This window comes from Adiantum capillus-veneris, chromosome 5 (genome assembly GCF_014529385.1).
Source record: "Adiantum capillus-veneris isolate H3 chromosome 5, ASM1452938v2, whole genome shotgun sequence".
Taxonomy (NCBI): Eukaryota; Viridiplantae; Streptophyta; class Polypodiopsida; order Polypodiales; family Pteridaceae; genus Adiantum; species Adiantum capillus-veneris.
Window position 1 is genome coordinate 118,932,434 of NC_140935.1, and position 16,753 is coordinate 118,949,186.

General features: G+C 45.8%; 1 protein-coding gene across 1 annotated transcript in view; it reads left to right on the forward strand.

Annotated features, from left to right (window-relative positions):
* Positions 1–16,753, forward strand: part of LOC147457991 (U3 snoRNP-associated protein-like EMB2271) — a 93,539-nt gene that overhangs the window by 12,992 nt on the left and 63,794 nt on the right. The window contains exons 2-3 of the mRNA XM_086512747.1: positions 11,981–12,335; positions 12,430–12,654. Of these exons, the coding sequence (XP_086368873.1) occupies positions 11,981–12,335; positions 12,430–12,654 (580 nt within the window). The remainder of the gene's footprint in view (positions 1–11,980; positions 12,336–12,429; positions 12,655–16,753) is intronic.

The window sequence follows — 16,753 nt, forward strand, 5'->3', positions numbered from 1 at the left end:
TCCGACCCTTCCCCATCTACGACAAGGATTGCACTAACTCCTATGGAGGCTTTCGACAAGATGGTGATGGACATGAAGTTAGAACGTGAAGCACGAAAAACAGAAAGAAAGGCAGAACACAAAGAAAGAATGGCAGCCATAGAGCGTGAGCATGAGCAAGCACGCTTGGAAGCTGAAGAAAGAAAAGCAGAATTTGATTGAGAGACCAAAGCAAGAAAAGCAATGAACGGTCGACACATGAAAGAGATGTTGCGACTCTTTTCTCAAGTGCAGGCACATATGCAAGAAATTCAGGAAAAGGAGACTCTCTCAATCTCTTCTTCTCCAAAGCATGACACACAGGATTTGCATGATGATAAGCATGATGATTTGAATAATAATGACAAGCACGATGAATTGCATGATCAAGATGTGATTTCTCACAAGCATGATGATTTGCATGAAGATGATGTGATTGTTCACAAGGATGATGTGTTAGTGGATACTTTCTCTAGTGAAGCTAACCTCATTGCAGAGAGAACCGATCTTGGCTCTTGAGCCTCGGTCCAAAGAACCCCCTCAAGAAGAACCGATCTTGGCTCTCGAGTCTAGGTTCAAAGAACCCTCACAGGAAGTACTATGTGTTCGAATGATTAGTTAGCACGCATTGTTTGAGTGTTTCATTCGTGATCGTTTCCTGTATTTTAGTCAACGTCTTTATGTGATCCCTTTTCATAGGCATGCCATATTGTATGTTGAGCACGATTCACTCATGAATGAGCACGGATGTATGCGGATTTCTCATGAAAAGCTGAAAAGTATGCATACAAGGAAGTCACATTCCATGTCTCTTCCTTGGCATGAAACAATCGTAGAAAGAGCCCAAGAAAGATTGAGCATCAAGCATGGGCATTTCCATTATGATTTGCCACAATTGATTGATTTAGATCAGAAAGTCACGATTCGACCTCATTGTTTGCGTGTGTTTGATGAACGGTTTGACACTCCATCTCTATGTTCATCTACATTGCATGCACAGGCTCTACAGAAGAGTAGTATTTTTCCAGTCATTTTACATGGAATGGTTATGTTCATGTTTTTGTGTTGGAAGTGGTTTCAGGAATTTTCAGCCTCGGAGATTCTTGAAGAAGGTAGACGCATGACTATAGACGAAGTGGACGCATTGAAGATGACCGTCGCTTTCGGCGCGACCCACAGAAGCAAGCGTTGCAGATCTTTATGAAGTTCAAGGGTCATGCATCAGAGTGGGCCGGCGAAGACTCCTTTCCAGGATTCCGGATGCTATTGGCGATCTCCCTCGACGCCATACAGTTCGGTACCAGTACCTTACTCACGTGACACATCCAACCGTATGTGTTCGTGGACAAGCTACAACATGACCAGGGTCCAGTTTCGTCAAGTCAGTCTAGAATAGGAAGTGATCTGACACTTTTGTGAGTGTGTTCGCAGACTGTGCATGACTAGTCACTTAGATTAGATGCATATCCTCTGGTTGCACACAGCATGATCATCACCATTACCATTAGAAACCATCAGAAACCATCAGAATCCATCAGGAGCACTTTCCAATGCACAGAACCTATTTTCCCTATTTTTGACATTTTTTAACTTATTTATTAAGTGACTTTTGTTGGGAACTAGGTAGGGCAATTTTGCTAAGATAATACATAAGCAAACCAAAGCTAGCACTTTCTGGTAGAAGAGGCAGCAAGAGCACACGCTCAACCAGCACATTCTCAGCAGGACCCCCAACAGCAGGCCTAGCTTTTTTGCAACTCAGCATCAACCTAGCGTTTTTGGACCATATCAGCCAACGTTTTTGATCTTGCAGATTCTTGGTGATTGCAAGAAGCAGAAGACTCCCACCGTTAGCAGATTACCCACAGCCAGACCATTTTCAGCCCTAGCATTTTTGCATCTGCCAGGCATTTCAACGTTTTGTAGATCTACCGTGACGGAACCAACACAAGCACCAACGTTTTCAGTTTTCAGCACTTAAGACATCGCAGAACAAGTCCCGAACCTCGCAGATCTCACCTTCCCGCAGCAGATCCTCGCCGCATGGTGAAATCCATCAAGGTTTACAGTTTCAGCCCGGAAAACGCAGATTTCAGCATCTGCTTTTTCAGCGCGTCGTCATCGCATTGTCGCCATCGACATCGTCACCGACATAGAGTCAGAATTTAGCAGATAAAGATTTGCAGATTTCAGCCCTTAGCATTTTCAGATTTCAACCCGTCTCGTCGTCGTTCTCATTGTCGTCGACATCGTCGGCAAGTCCAAGCATTGTAGAGATTTGTGCAATCATAAGTAGACCGCTCTCGCCATAGAGAGTGGGGCCTTCGGAGGAGGGTTTGACAACTTGTCTGGTGTCGTATTCTCTTCTCTCTCTATCTCTCAGTCTCATGCACCTTCATTCACAGTGTCCATTCACTTTGTTTGTGTCCATTGCTCTCTCTCACTAAAGGAACAGAAGGCTCCCCCTTCCGTAAGTAAAAGGAAACCTTGAGCACAGTTCGGAGCACTCATCTTGAGCAAAGTTCAACATTCACTCCACTACACCTTTTACACCTGGCAATCACACTAGATTTCCGATGTTATCAACAAGAGACACCTGTCGAGAGATGTATAAAGACTGCAAGTTATAATTTGCCAGGGTTTTCGTGGCAAGCATTTTAGGATACCCCACTCTGCCAAAAGTTGCACTCCGAAGGAAGATGTTAGAAACCATATAACTTCGGGCAATTTTTTTTTGAAAGCTTGCAAAGTCCTTGGAGTGTGCGGCTTGGTAGCTATGGACATCACCATCTGCATGGCATTGCTTTTGAGAAAAACAGTGACTCGAATTAAATCTTGGATACTTCTCTTTTGTTTTATGCCCTGTAAGACATGAGCGATGAAGACGGGAGCGCGCCCAATTGCGCGATGAAGTAAGGGTGGGAGTGCCTAATAAATCTGGGGTCGGGACGCGAAGATACTTCAAATAAAATTCTAGTAGTCTCTGGTTTGCTGTGTCTGCTCTTGTGTGGGACCGGTATGCTTTCAGAAAAGCACACGCCTGATGCTCTGATACCACTGTCACAAGACAAGCACCACATGCCAATAGAAAAGAACAGACTGTGGCTATGTCAGCCAAGTAACGGCAAAAGCCAAGTGTTAATTCAGTGGTTGGGCGGGGATATGGTTCATCCCACAACTGAGAAATTCTTTCACCTCGACAATATTCAAATCGTTAGTGCATACATGTCATCCAAGATGATCAAAGTCTTTACAAAATTGTCTGTATTCAGAGCACTTACATTTATGGGTAAACTGTAAGGTGCAGCGGAATGAATGTTTGCGCTTTGCTCAAGATGAGTGCCCCGAACTGTGCTCAAGGTTCCTTTTGTTCTTATGGAAGGGAGAGTCTTCCGTTCTTAATGAGAGAATGCTATGATCACAAATAAAGTGAATGGACACTGTGCGTGCAAGTGTATGAGACTGAGAGATAGAGAGAGAAGAGAGATATGACACCAAAGACGTTGTAAAACCCTCCTCCGAAGGCCCCACTCTCGTCGGCGAGAGTGGTCTACTTATGATTGCACAATCTGGAATGCATGGGATTGATGCAAGTTTAGGCTATGTCGGCATGACGACGGTGACGACGAGACCGACCTAAGGGCTGAAATCTGCAATCTTTCTACTGTTGTCCAAAAACTCTTTGGGCTGAAATCTGCTACACTCCAAAAACGCTGATTTGGGGGGCTGTTTGTGTGGGTCTTTGTCGCTGAAAATCTGTAGGTGTAGGGCTGAAAACTGAGGTCTCTTTAGGCTGGAAACTGATGGTCTTTCCGGGCTGAATCTGCTACCTTCTTAGGGCTGAAATCGCAGGCTCTTCATGGCTGAAAAACGCTGCTCATACCTGCTGAAAATCGCCATGCTTGAACTGTCAAAAACGCTAGAGATGTGGGGATCAAAAATGCCAGGTGATGGGCTATGCCGGCGGTGAAGATCTGATGCAAAAACGCCGAAGGGCTGGGCTTGCTGGCAATGGTGCATCTGCTGGAAACGCTATGAGATGCTGAAGATGGAAACGCTAGGGGAGGTTCTTCTGGCTTGGAGGGAATCCACCAAGGGTCTTGTTGGAGAAGTTGCCTGCTGAGCTTGGCTCCTGTTGTCTCTTCTGCCAAATAGTGCTAGCTCTAGTTTGCTTATATACAAACTTAGCAAAATTGCCCTACCTACTTTCCAACAAAAGTCACTTAAAAATAATAAGTGAAAAATGTCAAAAATAGGTAAAATAGGCTAAATGCACTGGAAAATTCCTTTGAAGGATTCTGATGGATTCTGGGAATGCTTATGATCATGCTGTGTGCAACCAGAGGATATGCATCTACACTAAGTGACTGGACATGCACGGTCTACGAATAGACTCACAAAAGTGCCAGATCACTTCTAAATGTAGATTGACTGGACTGACTGAACCCTGATCATGCTGTAGCTTGTCCACGGACACATAGGGTTGGATGTGTCACATGACATCAGAAGTGAGTAACTCAGTAGAGTAGACAAAATTTTTCAGTGGTGGATCATACTTCCATCAAATAGAGATGTCCTGCAACATCCTATCACTTCCCAAGATAGATTTAAAACCATGTTTGAAGATAGAGTTAAACAGACTTTTAGCACTTCAATAACGACCGAACTGAGAGAGAGAGAGAGACGACACGCTACACGGAGTGGCGGATTTTCACCCCAGAGAGTATTGGCCCCAAACCTTGGCGCCCCTTTTGGTATTTCTTTATATTACATCAACACAGTACAAGCCGGTACTCCAGAATTTGTGTCACAAAGTGATGACGTGTCTGCAGGAGAGCCGAAACCGTAATTGCTGCTGAAAACCCTAATTCTGGAAACCCTAACCCTAAAACCTGCAAACCCTAAAATCTGCCAGAAACCCTAACCCTAACCCTAAAACCTGCAAACCCTAAAAACTGCCAAAAACCCTAACCCTAACCCTAGGGCAGCAAGCTGAATCCCAAAAATTGTGGGGACATGATGACGTGGCATCGTAGGGCTGAACCCGCTTTTTGTGGCGCATTTCCCGGCAGCCAGCGTTGAAGCTTTTTTTCTACACAATTTGAGAAGAGAGAGAGAGAGACTTTGCTTTATTTTCAAAAGCTCAAGAGAGCTTGTGAGAGAGAGCACTCCAAGATTCGGAGAGCTGCCTCTTATTTGAAGGGGAATGCTCGAACTTGGTGGTCCACGCTTCTTTTAAACAAGACTGCGTCAATTAAATGGTTGAAATTTAAGCTTTTTGTTTCTTCTTGGTTGACGCAAGAGTATGTACGAGCTGCTTGGAACCATCTTCGGATGACCAAGAGAGATACAGTGGATGCTTATTGCGTGAGATTCTGGAGCTCTTTTCTACCCGCCTCTTCATTTAAGAAGATCTCGTTCAGAGAATAGATTGAGCGGTTTACCTTGGGTCTACCTATAGAGATCTGAAATCACTGCTTGGAACAAAAGTCAGCTTCTATTCAGGAGCTGATGAGTCATGCGAAGCGGGGTTTTGCCATTGACTCTGGTAGTCTGACCTACCCCACCCATGAGGCCATGACACAACGAGCCGAACAGACTTCAGCGAATGAAAGTAGAAAGAGAAAGAGCAACCCAGAAAAGAAGGATGCACGACCCAAGCTTACTCCCAAGGAGAGAGCTCGCTTCATCAAGGAGAGGAAGTGCTTTGGATGCGGGGAACATGGACATATCTCCGCGAAGTGCCCTGACAAGGCACCGAATGAACAAGATGAAGAAAGGCCAGAAAGTTCTAAAGCAGCAGAGAGACGTGGCAGAAAAGGCAGATAAAAAGCAGAACTGGTACCACATGGTGTGGGACCTGAACCGAATCAAATGAATGAAAGTACAAACTTTGCTGCTTTTGGGGCAAAGTGAAGGATCAGGAAGCTCTTTTGAAGGAGCCAAGGCTAACTTCTTTTCACTTGGAATTGGCGGCTCGATTTGGAACTACGCCCGACAGGCTGAGGCCTTAGGCGGAGGTAGTTCGAGTGGCACCTGGACGAGATGTTGCCATTACACTGGGTATTAGCAAACTTCGTTTGCAATGACAGGGGTGTTCAGGGCACGCGAGTGACGTACTCGAAATCCCTTGGTTCCACAAGAACTACGCCGTGGTTGACTACCTGGTCGAGAAAGCGACTTTGGCAAATGAAGGGCTCAGAGATTGTACTTGATGAACTTCAGTTTCTTTACTCATTCTTTTGGGAGAGAACTGAACGATGGATAAAGGTTGAATATGTTTTGACCTGAACAAAAGAACGCCAAGATTTTTCTCCACACTCATGCCGACTGCTTTTTAGAGGGCCTGAAGATCATACCATTGATCTGATACCTTGAAGCACACCACCGAACCAGCCACCTTACCGTGTGAGCCGAGCACAGAATGAAGAGATTATGAACCAAGTAGAAGACCTCTTGGAAAAGGGTCTTGTCCAGCCTAGTACTTCACCGTGTTGCTCTCCAATGTTGTTGGTTTTGAAGAAAGACGGATCTTGGAGAATGTGCATCGATTATAGAGCTCTCAACAAAATCACCATCAAGAACAGATTTCCGATTCTTAGGATCGATGATGTACTCGACAGATTACAGGGATCCTCGTGCGTCAGCAGGATTGATTTGAAGAGTGGATATCATCAGATCAGAATCGCGTCGGGAGACGTCTACAAGACAGCTTTTCGGACGACTTTTGGGTTATTTGAGTTTTTGGTGATGCCTTTTGGCTTAACCAATGCTCTTGTGACATTTAACCGGATGATGGACAAGATTTTTCGAGAGTACAGGCTATTTGTTGGCACTTTCTTTGACGATATCATTGCTTTCTCCAAGAATGAGGCAGAACACTTCAGGTCTTTCAGGCATTACGAGATCACAAGTTAGTGATTAATGCGAAGAAAAGTGAAATTTTTTCTACCAGAGATACACTTTTTTTGGGACACATTGTCTCAGCAACAGGAGTGCAAATGGATCCGGCCAAGATAGAGACTATCCGTGATTGGCCCAATTTGAAGAATGTCCATGAAGTTAGAAGCCTCTTGGGACTGTGTTCGTATTACAGGCGGTTCATTCGAAAGTTTGCAGAGGTTGCTTCCCCTTTGCATATCTTGACACAGAAAGGAGTCTCTTTCTCGTGGGGACCCACAGAGGTGACCGTCTTTCAGACATTGAAAGAAAAATTGATTACAGGACCAGTTTTGACTTTGCCGGACTTGCAAAGGTCATTTGAAGTATATTGTGATGCTTGTTGTCGTTGTCTGGGTGCGGTCTTAATGCAAGAAGGCCCTGACATTGCTTACAACAGCCGATTGTTCTCAAGGCCAGAGATGACAGCATAGATTTATAAGAAAGAGCTTTTGGCGGTTATCCATGCTCTTACTCAATGGCGGCATTACCTACTTGGAGCGGATTTTACTGTCTTTACAGACCATCAGAGTTTGCGCTACTTCTTGTCACAGATGCAGCTCTCGGAAAAGCAGATGCGGTGGGCGAACATCTTGTCACAATTTCACTACCAGATTGTCCATGTTCAGGGACAAAAGAATTTGGTGGTAGATGCTTTGTCTTGAAAGCCGTTAGTTCTGGCTGTTGCCGCGATACATCATAGGAGCTTCGAGGATATGGTCGATCAGTATGCCACAGATATGGATTTTGGAGACGTTTTCACACGGATACGGGATGGGGAGACAGTAGCGGGATATTCCATTCGGGATGGCTACTTTATGAGGAAAAACATGTTGTGCGTTACACAACCGTTGAGGGAAAAGGTTATGACTGAATGCCACTGTCCACCTTTTACGGGTCACCGCGGCATTGCTACCACCATGAAAGCGGTAGAGAGATACTTCTTTTGGCCGAGACTCAAAAAGGATGTGGAAGAGTTTGTGCGCAGTTGCTTGGTATGCCAGAAGGTCAAGTTTGACAGGCATAAAGCACAGGGATTGTTACAACCTTTATCCATACCCAACCGCCCCTGGGAAAGTATTGCAATGGATTTCATTTTTGATCTTCCGAGAACACAGAGTGGTCACGATGGTATCGGGACTATCATTGACAGATTTAGCAAACAGGCTCATTTCATTCCAGTGAAGAAAACAGTCAAGCCGAATCACTTAGCGAGACTGTTTGTGGTCCAGATTTTGAGATTACATGGCATGCCTGAGACGATTGTCTCTGACAGGGACCCCAGATTTACGAGCTTGTTTGGGAAGGCAATTTGGGAGAACATTGGCATGCGGTTGCAGTTCTCGTCATCGTTCCACCCGTAGATTGACGAGCAATCTGAGATTGCCAATTCAGTGGTTTTAGATTTATTGAAGTCTTATATCTCGGATCAGAAGACTCAATGGGAAAAGTACTTACCTTTGGTGGAATTTGCCTACAATAACACGATACACTCTTCGACGGGGAAGGCGCTATTTGAGATTGTTGAAGGTGTTGCGAAGGGTTCGCGAGACTTTGCAGAAATCTCAAGAACGACAGAAAAAGGCAGCGGATTGCCATCGTCGCGACTTGAAATTGAAGGAGGATGATTGGGTGCTCTTACATTTTGAGAAGGCACGCCTGAGAAAGAAAAAGGGAAAGGAGAGGCTTTTTCCAAAGCTTAGTATGCGATACTACGGACCTTTCCAGATATCTGAAAAGTTAAATGATGTCTCCTTCCAACTGAAATTGCCTGATACTTGGAGGATTCACAATGCATTTGATGTGAGTCTCTTGAAACCTTTTTAAGGTGATGTGCCTCCTGATGAGCAACCCGAAGTGGAAGAAAACGAGGAGATCCTTATTCTTGAACAGATTTTGGCACATAAGGATACGAAAATAAAGGTAAAGTCCGAAGGCGGTTCTTGGTTAAGTTCAAGAACTATCCTGCATTGGATGCGAAGTGGATGGAGGAGGAGGACCTAGCAGATACTCCTCAGATTGTGAAACTTTACCTCGAGGATTTTGGTTTAGCATAGTCTACTCCAAATGGAACCCAGAATTCAGCTTGGCGGAGATCTAGTGCAGTGGGATGCACAAGAGGGGAGTTACTCTGCTCCTTTGTCAACAGATACGTTGATTTTGATACTAAAGTCACTGATGTCTCTTTGAGCTTCAGGGATAGTGAGAGCTACAGTATTTTGCTGGATGACTTGGAATTCCTGATTATGATACTGATTTGTTCTTGACTTCTTTTAAGTGCAGGAACTGATAGACGAAATGATTGCAGCATTTTGGTCTGATTGAAAATGCTCTGATTGATCTCGAATAGACATGGTTGCAATAGGGGTTAGTCAATCGGACATCGATGAGGTCCCGATTGGATCTAGATGCGATTGCTAGCTACATTGCCGATAAATCATGGTCTAAGATCCGAATGAATGTTGAATGTCTAGTGATGTTCTGTGATGTTGTGTGATGTGACTGTCGATTGGTACATGTGCTAGATGTGTGTTCCTAGTACGTAGGTACTAATAGTTAGTGTCTACTAAGACGGTTTATGGCTTCTGTCTGTTTTGCAGGCGTAATCGAGGGCGATTACAATGCTTTCAAGAGGGGGGTATGTCACAAAGTGATGACATGTCTGCTTGAGAGCTGAAACCCTAACTGCTGCTGAAAACCCTAACCCTAAAACTTGCAAACCCTAAAATCTGCTAGAAACGCTAACCCTAACCCTAATCGTAAAACCTACAAACCCTAAAAACTACCAGAAACCCTAACCCTAACCCTAACCCTAACCCTAGGGCAACAGGCTGAATCTCAGAAATTGCGGAGACATGATGACGTGGCATCGTACAGTTGAACCTGCTTTTTGCGGCGCATTTCACGGCAGCCAGTGTTGAAGCTTTTTTCTACGCAATTTGAGAAGAGAGAGAGAGACTTTGCTTTATTTTCAAAAGCTCAAGAGAGCTTGTGAGAGAGAAAAGAACCTTTGCTTTATTTTTAAGCTTTTGGGGCTCTGTTTTTGGCATCCCTTGTAATCATTAAAATATGTGGATTAGGCTCCCACTTTGCAGAGCATCTGGACGCAGAGTCTGAGAGAGACCCAAACCACTCTTGTACTTTGAACACTGATTAATACATAAAGAAATATCGAAAGGGGCGCCAGTCTTTGGGCCAATATCTGTAGGCACGGAACTCCGCCGGGCCAGTGCAAATCTATTGTGAACTGTGAACTGTTTTGAAGTGGGTGCATGCCAAAGAATGACCCCTAGCCTCATATTTAAAGGCCCTAGGCCCCAAAGTAGTTTACATGAAAAGCCTTCAAATTCAAAAGCATCTGGTCCAAAAGCAATGCCAAAAGCTGCCAGCGTAATTTACGAAAATCCGTACAGCTTGCCGCGTCATCATGTCAACACAAAACACAGAAATCTGTATGGCTTGCCATGTTAGCACTGTCAGCGTGATTTCTGGAGCATCCGTACCGTTGCCACGTCATCAACTGCACGTGTGTGTGTGTGAATGGGTTCTGCTTTATTTTAATTCCTTTAGGGCCCCATCGAACAGGGTCCCCATAAGTTGGTAGGACTTCTTCTTTTGTTACTTGTTCTTCTTAGGGTTTAGGGCCTAGGCCCTTCGGCCGTGATGTGAAGGTTGGCTCTGCTCTTCAGTGTCTGGACATGTCAGCAGTTTGTAACAGCCAACGTGATTTGCGAAAATCCGTATAGCATGCCACGTCATCAACCCACGCAACTCACGAATGTCCGTACAATTGCCACATCATCAATCCTCTACGCAATCTTTTGTGTGTGCGCATTTTAATATTTAGGCCCCTTGGTAGGAACCTTATAAGTTGGTAATTCTTCTTTCCTCTAGGTTTTAGGCTCCTCCGTCGGAATCTGCAAAAGACAATCAAGTTAGTTCTAGACCCTAAGGTCACTCAGATGCCCTAGTGATGCAATGCCACATAGAGAGAATTGTTCAGGCATAGAGGATTTTGGCTTTGACCAAGAGATTTACATGGACCACCACTCTAGGGAGAGTGAATGTGAGGCAGGCCAAACGAATGCATTGGACCGAGCATCTATGAATCTTTGAAAGTCCCAAGTCTTTGAGGCATCTAGAACTTCCAAGATTCTTAAGCTTCATTGTCTTCAACTTTTGCTTTTGACTCACAATCTGTAACATCTGAAAACATCACTTGTTAATCTCTCTCCTATGACGAAGATAAGGAATCCAAGAAATCATTTGTAAAAAGGTCTCCTTTCACAAGTTATGACTTGACAGCCAAGAGGGTTAGGGTTTTAAAAACCTAACACTCCCAACTTGAAGAGCATGGCCGAGGGGCCTAAACTCTAATCATAGAAGGTGACGTGGTTGGGAGCACCGCAAAATGCGGAGAGCCGCTGACATGGCTTGTATATGGAAATTCTTGAATATGCACAAGCTTTTTGGGGTAAAAGCTTTCTGATGCTTTTTGAAGACCTAGCTTTTGGGCCTTTTTGTACTATTTATAAGTGAACTCAGGGGTTCTCTCTTGGACACAGAAACCGAGAGAGGCTGTGGAGAGTTGAACCCTCGGGAGTTGTACGATGAGATTGAGCAATAAAGAAAAAAGGCGTGCTAGACTTTGGGGCCAGTGCATTTGGAAGCGGAACTCCGCCACGACTCTCCTCTTCTCTCTCTGTTGTGGTTTCTGTTCGTGTGTTCTTATTGATTTCTCGCCGGGGTGTCCAAGCCTGTAACTGTGGTATCAGAGCGTAGATGCTTCTTTAACGAAGGATCCGATCCTTTTTGGCAGCACACATGGCATGATGGATTCAAATGTTGTTTAGCTTTTGTTTACTATGCCACTCAGATTGTGTAAAATAAGATGAATCATGCCATTCTCTGAGCAGCATTCTCAGATAACATTTTTGTGCAATGCAATAGACAGTCTGCTTGGATGCTGCCTTTTTCTCAAAAAGTCCTTGCTTAAGTTTTTTGATAGCGTTGATATGTGCAGGATTGTCAAACCAGATGTGCCCTCACTTGGCATGAATGTTGGTAGGCGGCACAGACAATCTGTTACTGCAGTTGCTTTATCAGAGGATGACTCGAAAGGTTTTGCAGCTTCAAAGGATGGTTTGATTGTGCACTGGGATGTGGAGACTGGATCTCGTGACAAATACATCTGGCCTAGTAAGGAGGGTTTAGCTTCGAGTGTGAATGGAGCAAAAATGGGTGTGAAGGGCAAGCAGAAGCCAGCAAGTAAAAATACTTTAGCGCTGGCAGTAAGCTCTGATGGTCGATACTTGGCAACAGGTGGACTTGACAGAATGATACATTTGTGGGACACTCGCACTCGAGAGCATCTTCAGGTTGGCCATCTCTCTCTGCCTGTTAGCACAGATTCTTGTTGGCTAAAGACTTGCAATCTGATTTATTCTTAGATCTGTACTTTTCTGGGTGTAGGCCTTCCCTGGACATCGAGGGGCAGTTTCATCTCTTGTCTTTAGGCAAGGAACTCAACAGCTGATGTCAGCCTCCTTTGATCGAACCATCAAATTGTGGAGTGTGGAGGACAGGGCTTACATGGATACACTCTTTGGTCATCAAAGTGAAGTTCTTACCATTGACTGCTTGCGGCAGGAACGTGTATTATCTGCAGGTCGGGACCGCACAATGCGACTTTGGAAGGTATGCCCGAAGTGCATTTATTTATGCAGAGGGTCTAGTGGGCTAATGCTCAGCACATGCATAAAGTAAGGTTTTGAATGTGACCATGCCGCATGCTATTGGCTGTGTATCATTTTGGCTACCTCACTTTCTTTTCTGATCCTTTCATTTAAGGACATTTAAGGAATTTGAGTGAGTCCAGACATGTTTGCTGTTTTGTCTGTTATTTGACAATTCAATGCTGGGAATCTGGAAGTAAATCATTGCAATATTCATACCTCATAGTGCTGCCAGCTTAAGAACAATACTCTTCTTTCTTTTGAAAGAGCATTGGAGGGAAGAGATTTTTTATACGTCTGATCTATGAGCATTATTCCATAAAATATACATCAAAGAACAACCATGAAGGTCAATTCAAAGACAGAGCTTGTAGTGAGCAAGTAACAAAATAGGAGATTTCTTGAGTCCAATGAAACATGCCTGTATAAGGCTACAAGGAGCCCATGTACATCAGCCTGTAGCTGCTTGCTCTGCCGGGTCAGAAGGCTGGCGAAACCACAGATAAGACCCCCAGGGCTAAAGAAAAGCACCAATAGCATAAATGATTGTACATGGCACAATCGGCCAACCTGATGTATTAGTTTTTAGTCTAGACTAGTAAAATATGCGTGTTCGTGGTCGTGCACCAGTTGGAAACTCGAAGCATGATGTGTACAAGTATGTACATGTCTGAGCTGGTGTGTCTCTGTATGAACACTTGGTGGAAATTAATTGAGATACTTGGCACAGGCCTTTCAAAGGCTTTTGAAAAGGAGTTTCTAACCTCAGGTGAAACAGGAGGCAAGACATCTATTCCAGATTGGTAGGGTTCTCATTTTCACAAGTCATAGAAGAAATAATGGCAAAACCTAGTGTTATATCTTCCTCTCCATTTCCTGGCGTTTCCTCAACCTATCACACCCTTTATTACGAGGAACATTTTCAGCCTAGAGGAAAGAAGGAGAACCTGGCAGTTGTTTCCGCCCCAAGCCTGCCCCAAATTTGGCCATCGGCTGGCAACCTTCCCTGATGGTCCGCCATTGCCAGCAGGGGGATCTTTAGCTTGCGTTTGGGTGACCAGATCGATCTGGTGCAGCTGTCGCATAAACAACCTCCAAACACAGCCTATTACACCTGCATTTTTGCAACAATCAGGTTGCAGATGCATAGATCTGCAAATTCAACTTATAGATTGGAGCTACATAGTAGACAACATTGTCCTCAGAGTCAAGTTCAAGATCTTGTAGCATTAAGCCAGGGAGAAGTTTCCAACCCATCAGAAGCTAGATTAGCACCTAGAAGTTGCCTGAACAAGCTCCAAGAGGTGCCTCGTTGCAGGAATACCTTGGAGCCATTGGGCGGAGTGAGTTTGGAGCCTTAGAGAGAGTGGATAGCAGGTGGGTCTTCATTCGGTTGGATTCACATCTAAAAGATCGTGATCATTGCATGGGCACCTTGGCCTCGACCATTGGAATTCGCCTCATCCCACCATGTCCATGTCCATGTTCGAGAGGTGCCGGGCTGACAGAATGCCGTTGATGCAAAATCCGGATAGAGAGTAGATAGACTCTTGACTCTAGAGGGAAGCCCAAAGCTTGAGAGAATTGCAAGAGATAAAGGCTTGCCGCTTGATGGAGAGTAGATATAGGGAGCTTGGGGGGAGAGAGAGAGAGAGAGAGAGAGAGAGAGAGAGAGAGAGAGAGAGAGAGAGAGAGAGAGAGAGAGAGAGAGAGAGAGAGAGAGAGAGAGAGAGAGAGAGAGAGAGAGAGAGAGAGAGAGAGAGAGAGAGAGAGAGGATGAGGCCTGCGCGCGAACCCTGCAGCGAGCAACCCTGCGCGCGTGACCCTGCTGCTGCAATATCGCGCGCGAACCCTGCTGCTGCAATCCTGCGCGCGAACCCTGCTGCAACCCGTCACCTCAAGTTCTGCTGCAATCCTGCGCTCGAACCCTGCTGCAACCCGTCACCTCAAGTTCTTGCGCGCGCCATGCTGCCTGCAGCCCCACGCGTCTTGGTCTCCGAGTCCCTGCAGCCCTTTCCTCAACCCCTAACTTCTCGAAACCCTAATCTCTGCAAACCCTAATTTCTTGAAACCCTAATTCCCCGAAAACCCTAATTCTTCGAAACCCTAACAGCCTGCCAACCCCACCTGTTTCAAACCTTCCCGTGTGCATCGTTCTAATATCTGCAAGGGAAGGAGAGAACGAGAGAGAGAGTGAAAGAGTTCAAGCTTCGCTTTGGGTCTTGCTTTTCCGTTTACCAGTCTCGCCCATTCTTCATGGCGGCTTTGCCGGTCTTGAGTGCCACACACGGCGCTCCATCACCAATTGCCTGTCGCGTGGATTGTACTGGTGACCTGTTGACACGCATTGACTCCAAAATTCAACACTTGGCACAGCATGCCTTGGTTGGCCGGATGATTGGACAGTCTCCACCTCGCTCTTCTATACGTGATTGGTGTCAGACTGCACTAGGCACTACTCAGGGACGGGTCTCGGAACTTACATTACTTGGCAGAGGCATATTCATGGTACGACTTTCAGATCCCGCCACTGCCTCAGCTCTCCTGGCTCGCTCTCCGATACTCTCTGATCGCAGAATGATATACTTGACGAGGTGGTATCCAGAGTTCACTACTGAGGAGTTTGACAGTCGACATCTTATTCCCCGATTCCCTCTGACGCTTTCCTTCCCGGATATGCCTCTCCATTTTATTGATGAGCATCTCCTTCAGATGATTGCTGCTCATTTTGGCACAGTAGTTCCAGGATCCTTCATCTTCTCATCTGGTCCACCTCGCATTCAGGTCTTGGTGTTTGGGGATACTACATTGCCAGATACAGTTACTGTGGCTGTGCGTGATCGAGACTACTCTTGCCGAATGGTAGTCACTGGCCGCCCAGGACAATGTTTACGTTGTCACGAGATGGGACACTTGGCACGCGATTGCCCCACTCAGCCACGCCATCGGCGACAACAACAAACAGCTCGTGGCACCCACACTTAGCCATGTGGTCAGCCACAGCCGGTTCCTACTACTACTACTCGAGCACCTCAGCAGCCTAAGGGTGCTCCCAGAGCTTCACCCGTCCATGTTCCTCCCTCTGCTTCAGTTCCTACTGAGACTGCATGGCAGACAGTAGGTCGTAGCCATTCCTTCCGTCCTCGTCAGCAACCCACTCCGCAAGCAACCCCCAGTGTTACCTCTCCTGCTCCCTCTCAAGTTTCTGCCACTCCCTTACCCCCAGCTTCTCCTCGCCATTCTTCTTCCTCAGCCCAGGATCACTTACCTCTGCTACCAGCTCCTCCTTCACTTGTCTTTCCCGTGCCTTCTCCTTCCCCTATTCCCGAGGTCCCTATTCCCATGCAGATGGATCCTTCACCGTTGCTCCCTCTTCCTGTTCCTCCTCTCCCTCTCGCCCTTACTCCCCCCCCTCCACCTTCTGGTCCACCCCCTCCCTCAGCCGCCCATACTTATGTCCCACGCAGTTTTCTCAGCTCTTGCCCTCTTTCGTGGGGCACTCATCGAGCTGAAATGTGCGGTGACTCAGAAGGACCATTGCGGGTGCAACTCTACCTTATGCACCACAAGCCAGGTTGTGTTCCCTCTTTAATAGGCAGTCACTCTCAGCCTACCCATTCCTTTTTCCTTCCATTCCATGCAGCTCAGGAATGGACCGAGGATCAGGTTCTGCATTTTGTGCATGCACAAACTATGGCTCAGCTTAATTTATGGTTGACTACTTCTGCTCCAGATGTATTGTCTCCACACTTCCCTTCCTGTATTGGTGCAATGGAATGGAGTGATGTTTATGCTTGCTATTCATTGCCTATGATCATTCATGTATCCTCAGATGTGGTGCTTCCTATGTCTATGTGCATTTGGGGTGTTAAAGTTGCAGCATCGGTCATGCAATGTAAACAAGCTGAGGTCCGCAGTTGGTGCAATGAGACGCCATATTTTAGAGAGGGCTTGCGGGTTGCTTTCCTCCCGCCAGAAGCTCATCCCTTGGATGGCCCAGCTGCCTCCAAGAAGATGCGCAATTAGTCAGATGCTTTACCAATTCTTCCATACAGACTATG